We start from the raw sequence: 24,884 nt of genomic DNA on the forward strand, positions 1-24,884 counted from the left end.
GGAAGAGAACACCCTTTCTAAGCTCGTCTGCTCATGACTGCTTCCAGAAAGAACACTGGCAAAAAGCAACCTCTGACAGAGAGCAGTACCAGAACGGTAGTTAAGTGTGGGTCGTTGTACTGCAGGGACGAAAGGTTAAAGATGATGTCACAAGCCCATCCGACAAAGACCTCAAGGACACCAGTGCTGGAGAGTCAGCCAGACCAAGGAGGCCTGCAGGCGCTCTGGAAATCTATGTCAGACAGACACCGGCTCAGATTGTTTTGGGAACATGTCCTCTACCACAGATTATAGAATTTGACTGTCAGAGGTGGCGGTGCTGCCAAGCCTTTGAAACACACATTTTACAGTTGAGGAAAAGCTCTGCAAAGGGGATGCCTTGCTGAGATCCCAGAGAGCTGGCGATGGTTCCAGGTCTCTTGCTTTCCTCACCAGGTTCTTACACCAGAAGTCACAAGTGCAGTGGGCAGCGGACCTGCCCAGCCTTTCTGCATGGACAGCACAGGACAACAAAACATCTGACGAGAACGAGGCTTGATGTTCCCAGGTCACCCCAGTCTTACACTGGCCAGCTTCATTCTTGACCTTACCTGCCAGGGCCCTGAGAGCATACGGTTTGCACCTCTCAGACCTTAGGGTTGCAATACCAACAACGGCAGGTTGGGTGTTGCAGAAAGGCATGCACCAGACTTGGAAAAGGTGAGATTTTAAGCTTCTGAAGTGCCCTACAAGAATTCTCAGGATAAGGGCATCAGGTCAACTGTGATGCCATGGTGACTCCAGGCACTTTCATTAAGACTGTATCCTTCCCTCTCGGGAAGTGCCTGGCCCTGACTCCTGGCCCATCACAGGGTCAGTCTCATTGCCAGAGCCCCAAATGCGCCTCTGAGAGGCATCTTCAGGTGCAAAACCTTATGCAGTATATGCCCAATTATGCCCATTACGGGAGACACAAATAGGGTGTGTGAACAAGGAATGTGGAAGGAACTCACAAACTACTAGGGCCATTTGAGTCTAAAAGTTTGGAAACCACCAGGGGAGGAGACGGATCCTTTTGACCCCTTTCATTCCCAAGCAGAAGGTGGCTCATGCTTTTTCCTCTTCCTCCCTAGACTTTTAACTTGGCAACTGCTGTAGCCACAGTCACAAGTGAAACCTGGGGACCATGTCCCCATGTGGGCTGCTACAGCCCTTTTCTGGGCGTAGGTCCTTTTGATGGGAGTTGGACACCCTCCCCACCCCCTAGAGTTCAGAAAACCATTCTTGCACTTCCATTTACTAGCTCTGTGTTGACCGTAGACAACCATTTCTTGTTCTCACTCTTATCTTGGGCCGATCACTTAAGATCTCCAAGTTTCAACTTTCCTAATTAGTGCTCGCTTTGGCAGCACATATACTAAAATTGGAACTTTCCTAATTATAAAAAGAGAATTTGGGAGTGCCTGGGTGGCTCAGTTGGTTAAGCGACTATCTTTGGCTCAGGTCATGATCCCAGGGTCCTGGGATCGAGTCCCACATCAGGGCTCCCTGCTCAGCAGGAAGCCTACTTCTCTCTCTCCTGCCCCTCCCCCTCCTTCTCTGTCAAATAAATAAATAAATAGATAGATAAATAAATAAATAAAAATCTTTTTTTTTAAAAAAGAGAGAATTTGGGAAGAAACTTCTTTGAGGTCCCTCCTAACTCAAACTCATTTTGCTATTCTCTCAAATATTTCTGGCAAGAGGATCAACCTTTATTGGTTAAAAGAAAAGACATATGGCCATCATATTTGGCAAATTAGGTGTAAGGTGGTTTTTAATACACAGAGCACTCTATCTGCAGACCCACACTCCATCGCAGCTTAGCGAAACTCATTGCCTTGACCTAAATTACTCAGGTCACTAGTAAAATGTCTTTTGATATTGACAGTCAGGCAATAAATATTTTGAAGTCCTCAAATTCACTAGCAATGGATTCTATTTTTTATTATGAAAACAGGGAATGCTATCATAATACCTACAGACCCATCAACTAGATTAAACTGTTAGCAACATTTTACCATGCCCTTTCCATCTATCTTCCTTCCTCTTTTCATACAGAAATATTATAAAACAATCCTCGACCTTAGGTAGTATCACTCCTAAATGCTTAGTATGTGTCTCTAAGAATTCCCATTGACTTTTTAAGTGAAGCCTTAAGACATTATACAGCATTGTGGTGGGCGTGCAGCTCTGGAGCTAGCCACTTGGGTTTGAGTCCAATACTTAGCAGCCAAATCTTGAGCAACTTCCTGTTTCTCCATCTCAGTGTCCTCATCTATAAAATGGGTATGATGCTAGAAGTACCTACCTCACACAGCTGATATAAGGACTAAGTTACTATTTATAAAGTTAGTATTTAACAGTGAGATTCCAATGATCTAGTGACTATCTATTTGTAATCTCAAGAACAAGATGTCTACCAAATGAGAATGAGCAATTTCACGGGCATATACTGCATAAGATTTTTGCACTTCTTCTAGAACTAGAAATAGACACCAAACTACCAGGTCGATCATTTCCCAACTGACTTCATGGGTGTCCAAATAATTTCCCAGCAGTCACCTCTCCAGTATTAACCTTCTAGAAAGCGGAGTCCATACTCACTGCTCTAAATTCACCCTTTCACACATCCCACAGTAGGACCCCTGGATCATGGCACTTTGCTTATACTTCTGTGAAAGCCCCATCACATACTGACTTGTATCATACATGGTTGTTTAAGCTTCTCTTCTTAGTTAAGCTATAATGTCAACCCAGGATAGGGATGATTTCAACCATTATGAATCCCTTAACTCATCTGATTGTAAACCCCCTAGAGCAGGGCCTTGTCTGTCAAGGTCATTGCTGGATCCCGGCACCCACTGGTATTTGGCACAAAGCAGGCGCTCATGTTTGTCGAATGAACCACTAAGTACACTAAGTACATTATGACAAATATGCAGCAGCCACCTGGTAAGTACTTGTGAATTGGGATAAAATTCCCAGTAAAGAATCTAAGGAGAGTTTAAATGTTTTCACCAAAGCCATGAAACAAAGCCATCTTGGTCTACAGAAGCACAGATTCAATGGCTTTGTAGGAATAGCAAGCACATTTATGGGGCATTTTATTTATAAGCTTCATGTCATTTGATTCTTCCAACAACCCTGGGATGTAGTCAGGGTCAATGCCATGATATCTGTGAATGGTTCAGACCACAGAGACTCAGAGGCTAATGCCAGCCCAAGTTAATGTCGGCTAGAGTAACAATCAGAGTTGGGTCTGGCCTGGAATGCAAATTGTGTTGATTATGGCTAAATTTGATGATGGAATGTATGCTGAAAGAGAATCATAAAAAGGGCGAAGGGTTGATATAGAGAAATAGTCGAGTATTGGACATTAAAAGGCATTTTCCTGCTTATTCTTAATATTCCAGCAAAACCACCCAACCCTGGAGCAAGTTTTACCGGTTCCAGCCACTAGAGGTCACATACGTAACAGGTAAGAAAGATGGCTGACAGGTCTGGACCGGCCACTTCCAGAGAGGAGGTTCAGAGGTCTTTGAGAGAAAGAGGTTTCTGATTAATCAACCCAATGTCAGAGTCTCAAGGGAAGCTGTCACGGGTTCCCCAGAGAGTCGCGGGTTCCCCAGAGAAAGGAGACACCACAACCCATCCCATCCCCTGACTTCTGGCCATCAGTCTGATTGTGATCAGGGGAAGTCAGCTTGGCTGGGCTTCTCTGCTAGGGTCTGTGATCTCCAACCATCCTACCCTCCTTCCCCCACTGACCCAGTACAGTTCAAACTACACACTGTGTGGTCTCAGCAATCACACAGAGGGTCAAACAGCTGGAGGGGCATCTGCTCCATACCCAGCCTCTTCCTCAGAGGGCCCAAGATCGTAGCCAGCAGTCCTCTTGACGAGGATGGTGCAGAAGTTTCTTTCTTTTTTTTTTTTTAAAGATTTTATTTATTTATTTGACAGAGAGAGATCACAAGTAGGCAGAGAGGAAGGCAGAGAGAGTGAGAGGGAAGCAGGCTCCCTGCCGAGCAGAGAGCCCGATGCGGGACTCGATCCCAGGACCCTGAGATCATGACCTGAGCCGAAGGCAGCGGCTTAAACCACTGAGCCACCCAGGCGCCCCAGTTTCTAATTCTCTTCCCCCAGCAGTGGACACTGCACACACCACCACTGGTGGGGTCTCGGGGATCATCACATGGATGTGATGCAAAATGGTCTGTGCCACAGACCCGGGAAGTCAGTCTCACCTTTGCCCATGGCCCTGCAAGGCCCCTGGAAATGTCTTGGCCCAGAAGACGCACCCCATTACAATTCTGGAACAGTGATGGTTAACTTTGGTGCTCACCGGCGCATATTGCACACAGCACCTCCCAGGGCCAACATGTTCCATTCCCAATTGCTCCATCAAAAATTGCTCTCGTGGGGCGCCTGGGTGGCTCAGTGGGTTAAAGCCTCTGCCTTCGGCTCAGGTCATGATCCCAGGGTCCTGGGATCGAGCCCCGCATCAGGCTCTCCGCTCAGCAGGGAGCCTGCTTCCTCCTCTCTCTCTGCCTGCCTCTCTGCCTACTTGTGATCTCTCTCTCTCTCTGTCAAATAAATAAATAAAATCTTAAAAAAAAAAAATTGCTCTCGTGTGTTTATTCACTTAGTGAATCACTGACCAGTTGATGGTAGCTGAAAGGGTTTTCAATGGCAGACATCCTGCTGTCTAGCTCCTCGTCTGGACTGCACACTCTACACACTAGCTCTCTTGAAGGACAGCCATCACTGTCCCTGTGAAACAGCATGAACAGAAAGCATCATGTAGATGTCAGGGCACACCTGTGTTAGTCTTGGCCAAAGGCTGGTCCCTGACATTTACAGAGCAGCGAGCAGGTGCAAGGTGAGTTCTACGGCATCTGACATAAGAAACCAACAGAATAAAACTAGGCAGGAGTTCTCGGTGGAGGGTAGGAGACATTTTCAACTTTCCTTTATAAACATGATTTTGTTCAAACTATTCCATCTAGAGTAACTTTATTCACTTATTAGTTATTATTTTTTTAACTTATTTTTTAAAATTCCAATTTAGTGTACACACAGTGTTATATTCGTTTCAGGTGTACAATATTGCAATTCAACAATTCTATACGTTACTCAGTGCTCATCATGATAAGTATGCTCTTAATCCCCATCACCTGTTTCAAGCCCATTCCTCCACCCACCTCCCCTCTGGTGACCATCGGTTTGTTCTTTATATAGGTTGAGTCTGTTTTTTTGTTTCTTATTTTCTTTGTTCCTTTGTTTTGTTCCTTAAATTCCACATAGGAGTGAACTCACACAGCATTTGTCTTCCTCTGCCTGACTTATTTCACTTAGCATTATATCTTCTAGATCCATCCATGTTGTTGCAAATGTCAATATTCATTCTTTTTGATGGCTGAATAATATTCCACTGTAGATGTGTGTATGTAACTGTGTATATATGTGTGTGTATGAATATACATTTATATATACAATGTCTTCTTTATTCATCTATCAGTGGACACTTGGGTTACTTCCATAGTTTAGCTATTGTAAATAATGCTGCAATAAACATATTATAAAAAATGCTGGGAATGCCTGGGTGGCTCAGTGCATTAAGCCTCTGCCTTCAGCTCAGGTCATGATCTCAGGTCCTGGGATCGAGACCTGTGCTGGGCTCTCTGCTCATCAGGGAGCCTGCTTCTCCCTCTCCCTCTGCCTGCCTCTCTGCCTACTTGTAATTTCTCCGTCTGTCAAATAAATAAATAAAATCTAAAAAAAATGCTGTAAAAAATGTTGCATATATCTTTTTGAATTAGGTTTTTATATTCTTTGGGTTAATACTCATCTAGAGTAATTTCAGACTTAATAAGCTCTTAAAGATGTTGAAGGCATGCAACTTCACTTGGGTGGCATGATTCCAGAGGTCTTTCTAAAATTGTGTCCTGTTGGCTTAACTTTGCAAAGTCATACCAGCTGCTAACAAACAGTCATTGGTAAACACTTGGTTAAAGAAAGCTTTAAAAATAAAATGAGATGGGGCGCCTGGGTGGCTCAGTGGGTTAAAGCCTCTGCCTTTGGCTCAGGTCATGATCTCAGGGTCCTGGGATGGAGCCTTGCATCAGGCTCTCTGCTCAGCAGGGAGCCTGCTTCCCCCCCCCCCCCCCACCCCGCCTGCCTCTCTGCCTACTTATGATCTCTGTCTCTCTGTCAAATAAATAAAATAAAACATTAAAATAAATAAATAAAATGAGATGGATTTCTTTACCAGAGGGCTTCTCCAAGGTTTTAGTGCAGCTGTGATCGTGAATCACTAATTCAAGGATGTGTGTGTAGTATTTCTCAAATTAGTTTAACGAGGGAACATCATTTTATAAAATCCCTATTAATATCTCAAGGAAAACAGTTTGTGAAATACTGTTCTCTGGTATACGCCAGTTACCTTAACTGGCTCACACAAGTTCAGCTAATAATTAAGTAGAGGCACAAAGTTATGTACAAGCATTTTTACCATCGTATATAACAATACATGTGGAAACAACAAAGACATCTGAACGTAGGAGACTGGTTAAATTAGTTTTGACTTACTCAGATAATGAGGTAGTATTTAGTTATCACAAATCATGTTTCAGTCTCTCAAATTTAGAGGAATAGTTAAGGTCATGGGAAAACACTCAAAATACTTAAAGAAAAAAAGAGAGATTGCAAAAGCAGATCTATATCAGGGCTTTAAGAGTACAGGGTCTGGAGACAACTGCCAGGGTTCAAATCCCGGTTTGCCACTTACCAGCTGTGTGAAAGAAAGCAAAAGAGCGCATGTGACATCTGGTAAAGCCGTTCTCTGTGTAAGACGAACAGTCCTGTGGTAGCAAAATGACAGCCTCCACAGGGACGGCCACATCCTAATCCCGAAGAGCTGCCAAGATGTTGCCTTCGTGGCAAAAGGACTTTGCAGGTGTGATGAAGGTAAGGGCTCTGAGTAGGGTAGACGATGCTGTCTACCCGGTTGGGCTTGATGTAACTACACGGGTCCTACTAAGGCGGAAGTAGGAGGGTCAGAGAGAGAAAGAGAGACTTGAAGGCACTACGCTGCTGGTTGTGAAGATGCGGAAGGGGCTATGAGCCAAGAAATGCAGGCAGCCTCTCGAAGTGGAAAAGGGAAAAGGGAAGGAGCCCGGAAGAGTCCCGGGAAAGAACACAGCCCATTTAACACACTGGTTTTAGCCCCGACAAACACTGTCTCAGTCTGCTTGAGGAGCCATAACAAAGTACCATGAACGGCGTGGCTTACCCAATGGCAATTTATTTTTTCACAGTTCTAGAGGTTGGATGTCTAAAATCAGGATGGCAGCATGGCTGGGTTCGGGTGAGAACTGTTCTCATTTTGCAGAAGGCCACATCTCACTGTGTCCTCCCATGGCCGAGACAGAGAGAGAGCTGGCTCTCTGGTGTCTTCCTAGGAGGGCACTAATTCCATCATGAGGGCCGCACCCTCCTGACTTCATCCAACACGAATTACCTCTCACAAAGTGCTCATCTCCATTGCGGGTTGGGGCTCAACCTATGAATTTTGGGGGGAATGCTATTCAATCCACAGCTGATACACTGTCAACTTCTGACCTCAGAACCATAAGATAATAAATTTGTGTTGTTTAAAGCCCCTGTGTTTGTGGCGATTTGTCTCAGCAGCGATTGGAAATTCATAAAAATATAAACCCAATATTATCTTCCATGTATGTGTGTGCGTGTAGAAAACCAGGCAGAAATCCTAACTAGGTTGGATTATGAGCCAGTTTTTGTCTACGGTAAGCATGAATTAATTTTAAAATATAAAAGAAAGCAGAAAAAAATTCCTTTAAATATTGTTAGCCATGCCGAGTAAAGTAGATAAAGCTGTCTGCTTTAACTACTTAAACTACTTAACTACTTAACTACTTAAACTTCATGCACGAGGCAATCCACGTGCCTTCACATCTCACTGATGAGCTGACGCTTCCCCGGGGCCTCCGATCAGCACCCCTCACATCTGCGACAGTGACCCTCACATCTGCGACAGTGACCCTCACAGGCTGTAGGTCTGCAAGGTGGACTACAGGGCAGAGGGGGGCGGCTACACCTCACTCCAAATTAGTAAACGCTGTGTCCCATCATGAGTGGAAAACTAAAACCATGAATTTGTGAAAATTTCCCATTTCTGTTTTATAAAGAAACTATTATTATAGATAACTATTATTATAAATCATTAAGCCAGTTTCTGGCGGAGAGGGAGAGAAAGCCATGCCTTGGCTGCACTTCTAGATTTTCCAGGCAAGAAGGATTTCCCTTGGGCATCTGTGACGGGCTGTGTTGTCCCAGGGGGAGGGGGCGGCAGGCAGAGGAACCAGGAACCGGAGCAAGGGCTGAGTGTCCTCAGAACACACAGCTGTCACGACGGCTGACCGCCCAGACCCTCCTTCTGTAGGGACAAGGCTAACTTCTAACAGGCCAAGAATATGGGTTTCAAAAGTTCAGAAAATTATTTTGGCCAAACACTATGATTTGGGGGATTATTATATTCCATGTCTATGGTGGTGGAGTTCTTAAATCAAAGACCCTTTGTTTCTACATTTCTCAAAAGAAAAGAAAAAGCCATCACCCACTCTTACTTAAAAACCAAACCAAAGTGAACAAAGACGCCCACCAGATGCCATGCCTTGGCCAGGCCTCCTTCAATGACCTCCTTTCTTCATGCAGCAGGGGGATAAGACTGAAACATCTAAGACAGTCGACTCACAAGTCCCCAGAAAGAAATGAGCTCAGACTTGTATTTTCAATTTCACTTCCTCCCAGTAAAATGGATATCCTGCCTGTCAGATCCAAGGCCCAGGTGCTGGTGGGGGCCAGCTGTGACCCACACACCAAGGGCTGGTCCCTGGTCCTTTCATCTCTTTTTCTGAAGGCCACAGGGGCGGGAAAATGCAATGACATGAATCTTCACTTGGTCAACCTAGCTCGAATGAGAAATACAGTCCTGCCTAGTGAAACAAGTCTGAGAAATTCACAAGTATTAGTCCTTAAGGGTCGGGGTGTTAGATGAGTGGTTGGATGATATTGGGTCATCCCTATGAACAGGACTAGAAGGTGAAACCTCTAGAAGGAAAGAGCTCTGCTTCTCCAGGGGAAGCAGAGTGTACGACCGAAAAAGCAAAAAATTTAGTTAAAATAGGAAGAATGAAAATCACGGCAAGTACCAATTCTCCCATCAAGACCTTTTCGTTAAATGCATTTCCACCAAAATGGTGGGTCCAACTGCGTGATGATTACCAACCCCCCTCCAAAAAAAGAGCGAAAGAAAAAAGGAAACATTTTTATGGACTTGCAATTTGATTGTCCTCTAACACACTTTGTTTTTTGAAATCACAGCTGACCGTGGAAAACGAATTCCTGAACTCTGATTCTGTGAGACTTTCATTGTAATGAAGTATACATGAAAATGCGCCAGCTAGGAGTAGAAAGAGATTTTATAATGCATGTTTTGACCTTTATTTTAGGTTCACAGTAGCTACCGAAGAGCAACCTCGAAAGTCATTCTCTAAGGTTTTCGAGGCCTTTTCTCAAAACATAACCATAACTATAATAACCACATAACTATAATAACCACGAAACAGTTCATTCTTCTGGGGAGACTTGTGTGTCCCGGGCACAGTTCTAACCTATTGATGAGGTTGGTACTATCTTATTCCCATTTACTGGTGAGGAAACGGGGGTTTACCCAGGTGAAGTAAGTCGGTCACACAGTCAGCAAGCGGGGGAGTCAGGATTTAAACTGTAGACACAAGTCCAGAGACATAATGGTCACAAGTAGGCACCTAATTTCCCTTAACTAGTTTTTTTTTTTTTTTTAATAGAAGGCATGAATTTATATTTGAGAAGTAAAGACAGGCTGGAAATACCTATGAAGTCAGTCTCAGACAGGTTTTGGGAAACTTTTGAAGTTTATAGGGAAAAGTCATGAGAAATAAAATATCACAACATGAAATACAGGATGTACTCCTTGGTGCCCGAATGGCCATGTCTTACACACTCCCCACCACCGCCCCTAGTTAGCCCTGAAGCAGTAGCTTATTCACAAAAATCAAATAGGTCTGAAATGCCAATCTCCTGAGGGAAGTAACAGCAGGTCACGATGGCTAGTAAGAGATGTAGTCATATCCTGACCAGACTCCAGCAATCATGGGGACATCCTGCTCCCACGCCTGGCTTTGATTAGCTCATATTTCTTACCGGGGGTAGAGCAGGGATCTTATAAGAATTAGGTCCTTTGATTCATCTTTTTTTTTCTTAGCTTAAGTTGACATCTTTTTTGGCAGGCAGTGGAGTCAGATTTTTCAGAAGCCGGTCTAACTTGGAACATGGAGTAGCCACACATAGGGGTCAAGGGTAAGGAGCAAGGACACTATGAGGTGGCCCCAGAAAGGCTAGAGCCCCACTGGAAGGTAACCCAGGCATGCTGAATATGTCAGAAGATCAGCAGAAGGAGCAGTGACAGCAGAACTTGCTTACAGAAGGGAGCTAAACCCATGGAATGTAGTGCCTTTTCCAAAGTTCTTCTTGCCAGAAGCTATACCCCATAGACATTGCAAGGAAGGAAGACAGGAGGTCCCTATCTTCTCAGGAGTGAGGCTGACACGTTTAACCATGGCAGCTGTTCTTTTCAAACCCTGGAGGAGAATGTCCAAAAAAGAACTCTGAATTCTGTCATTTGAAAAGCCCTCCCATCATCACATACACTCACCCCTTGCCAAACACTCCTTCGCTCTAACCTTTTCTTGACCATTCCTTCCCAAATGGCATGCATTTTTAAAAATGAACGTAGTTGGGGCACTTGGCTTGGCTCAGTCAGTGAAACGTCTGACTCTTGATTTCAGCTCAGATCACGATCTCAGGGTCAAGAGATCAGCCGCATGTCAGACTCTGCGCTTAGCATGGAGTCTGCTTGAGATTCTCCCTCTGCCCCTCCCCCCACCAGGGCACTCTAACTAAATAATAAAAATATATATTTTTTTTAAATGAACATATTTGCTGGGTTCAGATGAACTAAAACACAGGGAGCTTCTGGTCCAAGGCAGAGGGATCAACCTTGAGCAAACAGGAGCAGCAGAAAGCAGTCATGGTGCTCAATGACCACCAGTGAACACGGTTGCCTTTGGTCCCACTCTACCAAACATGTTCGGTTAATGGAATGAACTCTTATTCCTGCTCATCCTCAAACTAAGAAATTGATTCCTTGTTTGAGTACCCAATCCTTCCAACGACTTCAGGGAATGGGCCTGTTCCTGGAGTGAGTGACTGTGTTTCTTTCTGGGGAACGAACATTCAGAAAGAACTCATGGGAGCCATCAGGCTAGACAGCTGACACAGACTACGCCCGTCCCCTCTGCCATCGGCTCAGATCATTGGACAGCACCAGCAACTTTGCCTATTGTAATTTGGAGCTCTGGAATTAAGGTCTGGAACCACTGGGGGTCACTAGGGCAGCATTGTCTCATGGCCTGTGGGAGCAAACTCATTCACCCAGACCACAGTGAGCAAAGGATTTCAGAGCTACAGTGGTTCCAAAAAGCAGGGGGGCAGGAGGAACCCAAGACAAAGCAGGGGTCAGGCCTGAGACTGGGAGAGGGTGGGAGGAGACTGAGCTCAATCACTGTTGGCTGGAGAGGGGAGCTGTTACTATTAGACAGCTTGTAGATCTCTAGAGCAGAGGGGCAGGTTCTTCAGAGGGCAAGAAAGGGTATAGAAAGAATATGGACTTTGGAATCAAATGAGCCCGAGCTCTGTCACTTCCTGGCTAAGTGACCTCAGGCAGGTAACGTAATCTCTCTGGACTCTGATATTAATTCCTTGAAAAGGGAATAATATTATAGGTCCGTGATCTCTTACGTGTGGTTTCAAAATCCAAACAAAGCTCTGACCACCAAGACATACCCTATTTGGCAACAAAACCTGAAAAGATCTGGCAGGAGGCTCTTCTTAGGCTTTATTTATCCCACTTAATGTAACTAAGTCTTCCTGAGTTTTATAGTAGAAATCTAATTTGTTGATAGGGGGTTGCTTCCAGACCCCATCCCAGGTAGGTTAAATAACAGTATAGGCCTTGTATTGCTTTTCTAAATAAGAGTTTATACACTTCATGGCTTTTCTGGAAATCAGGAAAACTGAATATATCTGGCCTCAAGGACTTGGATAATTCGTTATGACATCTTAGAAGACTGACGGGCGGATTAAATGAGCAAATGAAAAAAACTGAGAAAAATGTGTGTGAAATAACTCATATAGTACACTCTTTAAGGTCTTGGTAACCCACAGGACCATGATTAGGCTTGTGTCACCAGAGAATGTTCAGGAAATATGGTAGTCGTAGGCATAATGCTCTGCGAGATGTTCCACATTTAGCTTTAGTACTTTCACAAGGCCAGCTAAACCTCTGTAGCTTGTACAGTCTGTGGCTGCCTGCAGGAAAGGGAGGCAGCGGATACCCTGGATGGAGGGCCCTCTCTCACCTGGGTCTGTGACAGAATGTTTCCACCAGTTGCTAATACAAGGTCTTCTACTGTGGAGCAAGGAGGGCATCTGAAGTGAGACTTGGCCTCATCCATTCTAATTTTGCATGGAAAAAGCCATCAAGCTCTCCTTCATGAATACTGTGCTGACATAAATTTTTTTTTTTTTCTGTCCCGGACTTTGTAGTATTTGAAGATAATGAAGGGAAAAGAAAAAAGACCCAATCACTAATCTTTATAATAATGTAAAGGTCACCACATGCACAATCTTAATTCAAACTGACAGTCGACGTTGAAACTCCTTGGAAATTTTACCTTTATAAGATGCATAACTATCATATCTTTCCACATATTAAAAGACATGAGTAGACACTCCAAGTTATGGAACTCAATATCCGTACTTCCGCTTTCCCACTCCCCATACCGTCCCACTGAGCAAATTATCTGATGTGGTAGACCAGTTCAACATCTGGCACGAAAACGGAAACTATTTTTGAAAACTAAATTCATCATCACCTAACTAGCTGGGTTTCTCTGTCATGCCTAGAACTTGGAAGTGAAACCAGGATATCTATTAATAGACAACAGGCGCTAAAGTGAGAACCGTCTGTTGACAGCCTCAATATGAAAGACATTTGAAAAGATCCAAATCGTTACTTCAACAAAAAGTTTGGATTTTCCTCCCAAACTTGATCGTCAAGGGTCTCTGCAGCAGTGCTGGAGGCTGCTCCTTCAAGTCAGGCTAAGGCACCTGCTGGAATGCTTCCTTTCTCCTCTACGTTTGAGTACTGGCAACAGAAGGCACACATATGTTTACTCTTGGGAATACGGCCTCTCCCACGACACACAGCCTTTGTCAAGGTGGCAACAGGCCTTCAGAAGTTCTTGTACACAGGAAGAGCTTAATAAAAGCTGGTGGAATGGACTCATTAAAGCAGCTCTTCACTGTCTGGCTCCAAACCAACTTTCTTTCATTTTGTTTTAAATCTCTTCCTTTAACCCATCCTAACCTTACTTAAGTACCTCAAGCATACAAGCTCTCTCTTCCTTTTGGGCCTCCTTAGGTGCTCTTCCTTTTTACTGGAACAACTGCCTCCCACCCCTAAACCCAACTTCTTTCTACTCCTTCAGTTCAAAGCTTGGATAGTAGCTTCCTAAGAAAGGAAGACTTCTCTTATACCCTCAGTGAGGTGCTCTCCCTTGATCTGGGCTCTATAGGTTTTCATGCTTCTCTACCATGAAACTGCCATCTTTGTCTGATGTTGTTTCTCTCACTGAACTCTAAGTTCCCTGAGGGCAGGAACTGCATCTGCCTTGCTCACCTCTGTATGAGCAAAAGTCACATAGACCCTACTTAAGTGAAAAGTCTTCCTTTAAAATCACGTAAGAGCCAACAAGATAAAATTTCCAAAATAATTTTCCTAATCATTTGCCTTTGAGAATGACAATGTCTTTTTAAAAATATCTTCTTGGGGCTCCTGGGTAGCTCAGTGGGTTGGGACTCTGCCTTTGGCTCAGGTCATGATCTCAGAGTCCTAGGATCGAGCTCCACGTCGGGCTCTTTGCTCAGCAGGGAGCCTGCTTCCCCCTCCCCCACCACCTGCCTCTCTGCCTACTTGTGCTTTCTCTCTCTGTGTCAAATAAATAAAGAAAATCTTTAAAAATATCTTCTCCACCTCTGAAAGGCAAGGGAACTAAGAGCAAAAACAAGTTATCTTTTCAACACCTGGGGAATGGTTGGGGGGAATCAGCAGATTTGCTTTTCCCGATGACATCCTGGCTCTCAGTGAATTCTACTTCCCTTAGGTTTTAGGATTCCAGCTTGTTTCCAGCATGATTTCCACCAGAGGAAAGTTAAAAATTATATTTTTCATCACCTAATATTGAATCGTCAAGCTGAGTCATGCAACAAACCAGCTGAATCACCTCTTCTGATGGCAGATGCAGAGTAATGTAGTAGGAACATAGCATTGTCTCCACTCATGAAACCAAAATTGGAACCAGCGGTTTCAAGCCTGGCTATGAATCGTCTAGTTTGGCTGCTCGCAGTGATGCGTCAGCCTCCTCCCTCATCACAAACTTGGGAGGCTGGCTAGCCAAGCACTACTCCAAACATTTCCGGGCACAGATAGAAAGAAAATTACATTTTGTATTCAGTTTTGGGGTTTTTTTTTTTGGTTTTTTTTTTCAATCTATGTTGTAATTCTGGCAAGGCCTGCCACCTACTTAGAGATAAACATGAAGGATTGAGGTGCACATGCGTCATTATCATGACTATGTTCAGTGCAACAGTTAGACCATTGCAGTACACAGACTTGCCTGGATGAATCATCATGTAGAATCAATCCTCCGGGAGGAGAGATGAGGGAGGATATTAGCACGATCATAGAAGGATGTGCTGGGAAAATCAGTCCTGGGCTGCTGGGATGCTGAGGGCAAACACAGAATCCTATCTTATTTTAAGCCTGGTGGGGAAGCCCCAGAGACCACAGCAGGTCAGGGAACAGAGGAAAGTGTTGAAATATTTTATGTTTTTCACATGCTAGAAATAAAGGAGGGGAGCAATATAGTGGGAGGTTCAATTAAGAGGTAAAGAAAACTGAAAATACCCACTAAGCACATGTACTTTAAGGAAGGTTTTATAATGAAATAATGTAAAGGGAGGCTTAGGCAGGTAAAGCCAGCTATAAATGATAGGAGAGCCATGGTATCTACCTTCCATGTGAGTAGAAGTTGCTGAGATGCCTGAAGAATCTTCCTTCATTAGACCTCAAGTTCTCATGTGGCCCTTTAGTATCATTACCTTGTGAAGTAGGCTCCTTAGACTGGGCTGAATTCAAGTGGTATGAAAACTTTTTCTAGGATACTATATAGAATGCCCACTAGCACCTCTTTGCCAGGCTAGCCCACAAAAATTTAAATTGAACTTGACAACTAAGGAGCTTTGGGGAAAGCCAACCAGTCTCGATTAAGCATGCACACACACACACACACACACACACACACACACACACACATGCCCTTAAAAGTTTTCTTTGCAATGGGGCGCCTGGGTGGCTCAGTGGGTTAAAGCCTCTGCCTTCGGCTCAGGTCATGGTCTCAGGGTCCTGGGATCGAGCCCCGCATTGGGCTCTCTGCTCAGCAGGGAGCCTGCTTCCCTCTCTCTCTGTCTCTGCCTGCCTCTCTGCCTACTTGTGACCTCCGTCTGTCAAATAAATAAATAAATAATCCTTAAAAAAAATTAAAAAAAAAAAAAAGTTTTCTTTGCAAAAAAAAAAAAAGTTTTCTTTGCCTCACTCATCTGGCCATTGCCCTGTGATCTACAGGAATTAAAAACTGTATCAAGAAAGTCACCATGCTTTTCCTCTTTCTCCTCCCTTTCTTTTTTTCATGAACAATTTAGTACAAAAACCACTGGGGAGGGCTCAATAAGATGGTGTCTGCAGTGGGGGTGGGAGGAGTCACAGTGACCCAGAGTGGTGTGCTGGAGTTACAAAAGGGTGGGTGGGGAAGAGTGGTGATCTAGCATATGGTATTGGAGCCCAAGTTGGGTAAGAAAAATAGGAGATTGGTTACATAAGGTGAGGAAGGGACTGATCAAATAATAAATATACTGAGGGTAGAAGGAACCAGGTATTTTGTTGTCAAGGAAGAGGTTACAAATATGGAGAATATGAATGCCGTATTAGATTAGACTTAAAGGTATCAAGGTGAGTTCATGGTTTTCAAAATAGGTAAGTAGGCAGGTAGGTGGACAGATGGACAGACAGACAGATGGAATCTGTGTATATTCTCTAATTCTGCTTGTTGGGGGTGCCTGGGAACAGTGACGATCCAATCACAATGAGCACACCAAGCTCCCAGATTTTGGTTTCTAAATTCCATTCTCCACTGAAAAGGAACTAGTGCTGTTTGAAGAAATGGCTGATTTCAGGGTTAGGAAAGTATAAGATGAGACTGGAACATCTGTGGCATCAGAAAGCGAGGACACTCCCAGAGAATAATGAGAACATGTCAAAAGGATGCCGAAGTTATCTTGAAAGGGCTCCCATAAGCTATATCTAAACAAACTAAGAATAAAAATCATAGAAATGGATTCTAACCCACAGAATATAATAGGAATCCACATGACCACGTTGACATAAATAGATAAATGAATAAAGTCTGATAAGGAGTGGGATAAAGATTACACAGTACCAAAGTAACTCCCCACAGAATATTTATTAATTACAAAGGACATAGTAATTTTACTGCAGAAGCCTGTCAGACACTCCCACAAACAAGTGATCAAAATTAATATCATGTGAAAAAAGTCAGTATCTGTCCCTACAAGGGACACCTGATTGGATATAGTGAGAAGAATATAGCATCATTCTAGTGGTATTCCTACCAAATATGCATTACTTGAAGGTACCCATGTGAAAGCATAAACAAACCCAAATTGAGGGACATTCTACAAAATTGGGCATGATGGAGCATCAGTGTTGGCAATTTACTCTCAAATGGTTCAGAATAAAACATATTTGTACTATACTTGGAAACTTTTCTTTAGGTTGAGATTATTTCAAAGCTAAAGATTAATAACCGAAAGAGTTACCTTGAGTCACTGTAGATTTGATGGAAGCCACGTGTCAAGACGGGACTATGATCTGGATAAACCAAGTCAAATGCCAGCAAGTATATGTTACAGTAATGCTTTTCAGATGGTCTCCAGTGAAAGAAGTTTCCCCCTCAGTCTGTCATGAACCAATACTTTTAAAAAACACAGAATTCCACGCTTGGATTTGAGGACAATATCAAATTGCAACAAGAATGGTCAAATGCTCGCTCTCCCTGTCAGGACTGATTCTCAGTGTGGACTGGTAACAAGCAGTTTATGGACTAGCCCAGACCACACTTCGAGCAGCATTTTCCCACAGTAGGATGTGTGGTGCTCTGACTGCCATCATATCCAAATGGGAAATAAAAACAACTGGTCACACTATTAATCCATAATGGTGGCAACATGAATTACCACCATAATTAAATAACATCAACCATTTAAACAAAGCATTCAAGAAAGGGACAGCCCAGGCAATGGGAAGGGATGGAAGACCTTTATATAGGGTAACTCCATCTCTCCAAATGTGGTGAAGACAGGCCAAGAATGAATGAGACCACCTGATTCCAAAGCAACTGCATCGTGATGACTAAAAGGAAGACAAATCCAATCATACAGAAGAAAGACAAGAACATCTGCTATGAGTCGGTCTGTAACACAGGGTCATGACTGTCATTGCTAGGAAGGGACCCGGTTTGGAAGTGGTTAGCAGAGCACATCCCCCAAATCACATGGATTTGATTTAACCACAGAGACTAAGGGTCAGCCTACTGACTCCAAGCCGGCCCCCACACAGGCTCACTCAGCCAGGGTCTGTGCCACACACGGCCCCTCCCTCAGCCAGAGGCAGCCCTTTCCAATAAAAGAGAACAATTCTCTACTCAAGCAAACTCAGAGCAGAACAACGAGAAAGAAGCAATTGCACCCTCAGGGAAATGGCACACCATCCAGGTCCAGGGTTCTTCCTGGGGGCACTCTGACTTTAGATGCCTGTCCCTGGATGCTAAAACCCTCATGTCGCAGCCCCCCCACCCCACCCCCCGCCCCAAACACGAATTCTAGCCACACACAGAGGAGGTTCCACAAAGAAACACATAAGCTGGAATCAACCTTTGTGCACAGCATCTGTGTCTGGTGCGCGCTTTGCTTACCTGGAGCGGTTTTGTAGCACGACGTCCGGGAGGGCAGCGACGCGGCGTTCTTTGCCCGGGGGCTCTGGGTGTTCTGCAAGACTTGCCTCTGCCTCTTCAGCTCCTCTTCCCTTTCCTGGGCTGCTCTGATCTCTTCCTCGATCATGGATAAAGTCCGCTGCTTCCTGGACCTCAGCTTGAAGGGCCCAACCATCACGTCGGACTCCTGAGTGGCCAGGAGCGAGGCTGTGCTTCTCAGCTCAGCTGCCTCCGAGTACTTGCTGAAGTAGCTCCCCTCCGGTCTGGTCTCCTCCATGTTCACCGGGCCACTGGGCTGCGCCGCCGGCGGCGACGGGGAGGGCCCCCTTTCCCTGAGCGCCCTGTCTTCGGCAGGCAGAATCTTTGGTAACACCTCCCTTTTCTCTTGAACGGGAGAGGACACCTGGGGTGGCTCGAACATGCTCTGAGGCTTCTCTGAGCCAGGAGCCCCAGTTCCGGCTTCTTCTGGAGTTGCCCCAGGTCCCTGCTGCTCTGTCCCACCCTTGCTGGTTTCAGACACGGCTCTATCCACTTGCTCGGCTATGGCTTGCTGAATGGCATTCTGCACCAGGAGACCAGCGTGATATTCCAAGGGATCATCCACTGATGGCGAGTCTCCCAGTGTAGACGAAGGGGAATAGAAACCGTGATCACTAAACGACTTGGAGACGCCTTCTCCCCGGCCCTCTGAAGGGTTGTCAGTTTGTGGAGTCTGGGGCAGAGAAAAATCGGCCAGTGAGTTCTCCTGGAGGGCGTTGGTGGTCTCGTTGGACGCCCCGCTGTCACTGATGTTGTCCATGCTAAAATCATTGGACAGGGTCTCCAGGACAGTGGTATCCTGGGACCTCACCGACAATTCATCCAAACCAGAGTCAAGCTCCTCTTGGGTGAGAGAAACATTGACTGACCTGGAAAACTGATCCAAGATCCCGGGGTCCTCATCCTTGACCACAGTGAGGATGGCCCGGGCACTGGTAAACTCCCCATCCTCTGCCCACAGTTTGGATAAGGGCCCGCGTTTGGAAGGCTCACTATAGGGCCCTTCTTTCCCCTGAGGAGCTGTGCTGCCCTGGCTTCCCCCCAAAGACTGGCTGTCCAGGGCACAGCTGGCTTTCTGCCCCTTGGCTGCTGGTGCACCACCGTCTTCCAGGGGTCCCCCGATGGAAGCTGGTCTCGAGATGGTCAGGGGCTTGTCTGAGTTGATTGACCCCAGAGGCCTGTAAAAGGGCTTGATAGAGAAGAGCCTGGGGGTACTCTGGCCCTTGGCCACCGTTTGCCTGGAGCTCTCCATGAGCTGGAACTGCTTGCGAGCAGCAGAGAAGTCTATCTGCTCGGTAACGATGTCCTCCTTGGCGTGGTCCGGGGCGCCGGCGTGCTCGCGGGAGGGGGCGGGGGCTGCGCAGGGCTGCGGTGGGGCGGCCTGCTGCTGCGTGAGCAGCTGCTCCTGCTGCGCCCTTCTCTCCTTGCGCTCCTTGTACTTCTTGTGCGACTCCAGATGCTCCTCGTCCAGCTGCTCCTCGATGGTCTTCTCCTGGGGAGGATTCCACCATTTGGCCGCGATGCCGGGGTTCTTCTTCACCGCCTGGCTCCGGATGAGCTCTCTCCTTTCCTTTTCCAGCTCCAGCATCTCTTCTGAAGGCCTCACTTTCCTGACACAGTACTGCTCCTTCTCGTTCTCGTCGTCCTCAAAGAGCCTGGAGGGCTTCTTGTCCTCGTGGAAGGCGCGCAGCTCAAACTTGGCCTCCTTCTTCAGCGTGGTGAGCGTGAGCTCCCCATCACGGCCCGAGCACCACGAGCTGCTGGAGGAGCTGGGGCTCGCGGGGGTCTGGGGGCTGTCCCCCCGCAGGTCTCGGGGCTGGGCAGGGGAGTGGCCATTGGCTTTTCCACCCTCTGCCATGGCGTCAGAGTAGCTGGTACTGAGCTCAGTGTGGGGAGGGGCCTGTCTGCCAGCTGCCCTCTCGGTGGGTTCCAGCTGGATGGCCGCGTGGGCAGGTGGGCTTCCGTCGCCCACCACGATGGCTGCTCCGGGCTCCGGGGACGAGGTACCGTTGTAAGTTCCGTCCACAGCAGAGTCACAGCAGCTGGCTTCCAGCACCTCGTCTAGATAGCGGATCTCTCTGGCCACATCATTATCCAGAGCTTCATGGTGATCACTGAGGAGGCCGTTGTGGGGGGGTGAGTAGAAAGGAGAGGAGTGGTCCATGGAATGTGGGGTAGACGTGATCCCGGGAACACTTTTACATTCTGCAACAGAGACCTCAACTTCCATGTTTTTGTGATCTGGGGGAAGGGAGCTGGTTGCAGGCTCCAAGGGGTTGGCCCTGCTGCAGTTGTCTCTCTGGTTTTTTAGCCGGATATCATCCTCAGGGAGCTGGGGAGGCTTCTGGAATAAAGAGACGAGGGAAGGCAGAATTAGATACTAAATCTCTTATGGAGGTGAACCCTAAGAAATTAGTTGGTAACTGACAGGAAGGCAAACTGAAACAGGACAAGGTCTCTGGAACAGAGATTTTCCTTCTAGTAATTCTTCACATACTGACTTTGTTGTGGTCATTGGTACCTAAACCTCTCCAGGTTACAGATCTGTTTTGCTCACTGGGTCTCCGGAAAACTTTCCATAAATGTTAACCCCATTTTTAAATTTCAATGTAAATGAAGATTCAGATCATTTGAAGACACTGTTCAACTATCTTCTGAAGTAGAAGAGATTATATACCATAGCCATAGCAATGGGACAGAAATGTAACAGGACTATTTGTGTGTCCCCAACTATAATAAGATGGTCCCCGTGCATAAGCAATACTTCTTAAAAACATGAGTCTCTGCCAGGTGTAATGCAGTTATTCTGGAGACAAGAAGCTTGGAGAATTTTTCTGAAATAAAATACTGGAAAAGGGGAGATCCCTTCTAAAGCCTCTGAACAACTGCAGTGCCCCATTGCTACGGCTCTTAATTCAGCACGTGCGCCATGAACGCCATAACCAAAGCCACTGCTTGCACAGTTCTATTCTCTGGGACATCAAAACAGTTCCTGTTGTGCAAAAAGAATGAATACTGTTACGCTGAAAAAATAAATAAAATGAAAAAAAAAAAAAAAAACAAAAAAAAAAACAGTTCCTTAGTTAAGGACTGAGTAATTTTGCTTTGAAAAGTTAGTGGCCCGAGGCTCCTCCCTGGTTCCTAAAACGCTCTGTGATAGCTCCACTCTTATTGTTCAATAAGAAAAACCACATCTTCTTAAGGTTGTGAAATAAATCCCACTTGGTCACTAATTGCCAATCCCATGCAATTTTCTTATTTGGCATTAGTAAAATTAATTTTCAACTTCTAGGATGATATTTTTTTCACACCGAAGGTCTCTGGTATATCTTAGATAATTCAGTGGTAAATTGTGACGTGAATTAGGGAGTGTTCCTCAAGGATTTCAGGGACACCTTGGTCAAGTTTGTCTTCCTCTCTCAAGTTCATAGTGTACCTCGCATTAGTGGCATACTTCCATCTTCCATACTTTCCATACTTCCAAAACTGCAAGGTGGCATCGTTTTAATCTGTGTAAATGATTTTAAAATCTTAGAACATAATGCTATAAAAAACATCACTTTTGGAGGACTCCCAGGGGATTCGTTTCAGAGTCCTTCTAAGGAAAGTGCATAATTATGGATTTCTTCATGAGACCTGGAACAACATGGGGACTCACCCTATGTGCTCTGCACTGCTGTCAGAATGCTGAAAAAGTCTCATGGTTCTCCATGAACTGGGGGTTTCCCTCATTCTGCATTTTTTACATTCTCCTCCAGATTTAATCCAATCAGGTAATTTATGTTCCTTCTTCAGTTAAAGGCACCAACAACTATTCCTTTGTCAATACCTTCTGGTCTTAGATGATCTTCCAGTCTAGCTCTGGTCTTTGTGCAAGTCTGGTATTTAATACCATTAATATTTATAAAGCTAATACCTTTATTTTTTTTACCACCATTAACTAGGGGTTCTTTTATCTTTAGAGTGAACTCAAGAGGCATGTCAAAGATGTTTTCACTGCCTTTTAAAAACATTAACTAGACTCCCTTTTGGTAAGGCAATTGCCAGTGACTTCTAGGTCAATAAGAATTACAGAAAATATGAATGCCTGAAACTTATTGGCTGTCATTCAATTTCAAATAAACCTAGGTCAAAATCAGCCCACTCCATGGAAAGCTATTACTGGAATAAACAGACCAACAAAAAGAGATACAAGGCATTGCTACAGTGAGAATCCGATGATCTGTGACCCTCCTGCCCCGGCGTCATTTGCCCAGTGACTTACTGCTAACATTCTTTATGGGACTAAATAGAGCTTTTCTTATATCCTTTTTGGTTTAAGGGGAAAAAAGTTAGGAAAATGGTAGGAAGCTATTAGAACTGTATTATGGTTGAAAACCACCATCCTCCTAAAACATAAAATACTTTAGTTGACATGAGGAAAGAGGGCAGTGTAACAGTAAAGGAAGCTAAAAGGCAAATAATTCATTCTACATTTCATTTAGTCATTGATCTACTGATTAAACATTCATTAAACAAGCAGGAGGCTTATTTTGTAAGGTCATAATAAGACCAGCAGCAACCATAAGCTCTAGGAGACAATATTTCTTTCTTAACAAAAATTGGACTTCCTAGGAAGTCGTAAGTCTATTTTGGAGTTTATTTACTCTGGTCAGGAGGAGGGAAAGGTGATCTCCTGTTGCTAATCACAGAGACAGGAGGTCCTGAGCCCAGTTCCACAGCACAGCCCCAGAACATCTCGTGTCTTTCTCCTGGGTGCTTCAGGTCAAGCGTTGGACCATGCCAAGCCGATGCCCTGTCAGCTATTTTTTCTCTTTTAGAACTTCAAAATTATACCAAATCTTCCCAAGGCCATGTTCCAATTCAAAATTTTAACTCTGAGAATAGCAGCTGACAGTGTCCAAAAACACTACCATTAGCTTTGAGTCAGATACAAGGAGTCTCGTTTCTTGAATGCCTTCTATGTGGCAAACTGAGATCTTTAAAAATGCTAATTACTGGCTAAAAGCCAGGGTTTGGAGTCCCAGTGTAACCTAGACGATTCTGTTCCAATACATTTGTTTAAAACATGAAGACACTGGAGGGTGTAAACAGGAAACGGCTCTCTCTGCTTCCTGTTAGTTTCAAGGGGGCTCCTCCCACTTCTTTCCACAAATGCAGTAAATTTTTCTTGATACTCGGTTGAACCATCTACTTCAGGTAGTAGCAGCTCTTACATCCAAATCAGGGTAGAAGTAATGAAAGAGACAACGCTCATTCCTGATTCACCACCATGCATCAGAGGTCCTGAGTTTTTGTAAAGTCCGGCAACAGTCGTAACCAAGAGCAAATTCCTGAGTTCTGTTCTCAACGGGATGCATCTACCTTCCTGCAAGATGGCCTGATGCAATCAAAGCCACCAGTAAGTAGCCCAGGTAAATGGAAGTGGGCTGGAAAGTCCACAGCACAAATTTGGCAGGAATCTGGGCTTGGTGTCATTAAATGATGTTTTGCTTAAACCAACAAGTGCTCATTGCTCCCTTTGAAGATTAGAAAGACTGGAATTTTCTCCATGCCTCAGATAAGATGAACCTGATTCCAGATTCAGATAAAATACGTTCATTAAATGAACTGGAAAGTCCTCAAAATAAACTGTGCCCCAGTGCACCTGGGTGGCTCCGTTGGTTAAGAATCTGCCTTTGGCTCGCATTGTGATCCCAGGGTCCTGGGATTGAACCCCACCTTGGGCTCCCAGCTCAGCAGAGAGCCTGCTTCTCCCTCTCCCTCTATCTGCTGCTCCGTCTCTCCCTCTGCTTGTCTGCTCTCCCTCTATCAAATAAATAAATAAAATCTTAAAAATACACACACACCCATGCACACATACACCCACTCACCCCATCAGGGGCACCTGGCTGGCTCAGTAGCAGAGCATATGACTATTAATTGTGGGGCCTGGGGGTCGTGAGTTCTGCCCCACATTGGGCATAGAGCTTACTTTAAAAAATAAAATAAAGAAGCACCAAACCAGATTTTGAAAGGGTGCTAAGAGACCCAAGGGAAATCCTTGGATTCCCCCTGATAACCCTCCAGGTGGAGCCCTAACAGCACGATACATGGCTTCATACATCCAGGCTTCCTGCAATAGTTAATAGCCAGTCAGGATGTCCACTATTTACTTTAAAATATGTGCACAGAGACAATATAATACAGCTGTGTGTGTCTGAATCAGTTTAATTCCTATTCCGGGGCAGAAAGCTGTCCTAACTGGGAATATAACCCTCTAAGAATGGTCAACCAGGATCTAATCAGAAATTCCATGTTCCGCAGGTGGCTTCCTTCCTGGGTACTTCAGCTCTCTTTAACTCCCAGGACCCCCTGAGGCTTTGCTAATTGGCACAGTTAAGGTGAGAAATGGGTTTTCATCAGTGAAAATTGCCGGATTGTCAATTAGCATAATAAACGTTAGAAATTGGTGATGTTCAGATTTGCGGATTCCAGATGTTCTCTGGCCTTTCCTGAATAGGATTTAGGGAC

The 24,884-nt window shown here is 45.0% G+C and overlaps 1 protein-coding gene across 2 annotated transcripts in view; it reads right to left on the bottom strand.

Moving 5' to 3' along the window:
- Positions 1-24,884, bottom strand: part of PALM2AKAP2 (PALM2 and AKAP2 fusion) — a 488,976-nt gene that overhangs the window by 14,123 nt on the left and 449,969 nt on the right. For both annotated transcript variants that reach the window (XM_046022260.1, XM_046022261.1), the window contains one exon: positions 18,315-20,715. In XM_046022260.1, the coding sequence (XP_045878216.1) occupies positions 18,315-20,715 (2,401 nt within the window). The remainder of the gene's footprint in view (positions 1-18,314; positions 20,716-24,884) is intronic.

The sequence above is a fragment of the Meles meles genome, chromosome 11 (assembly GCF_922984935.1).
Source record: "Meles meles chromosome 11, mMelMel3.1 paternal haplotype, whole genome shotgun sequence".
NCBI lineage: Eukaryota > Metazoa > Chordata > Mammalia > Carnivora > Mustelidae > Meles > Meles meles.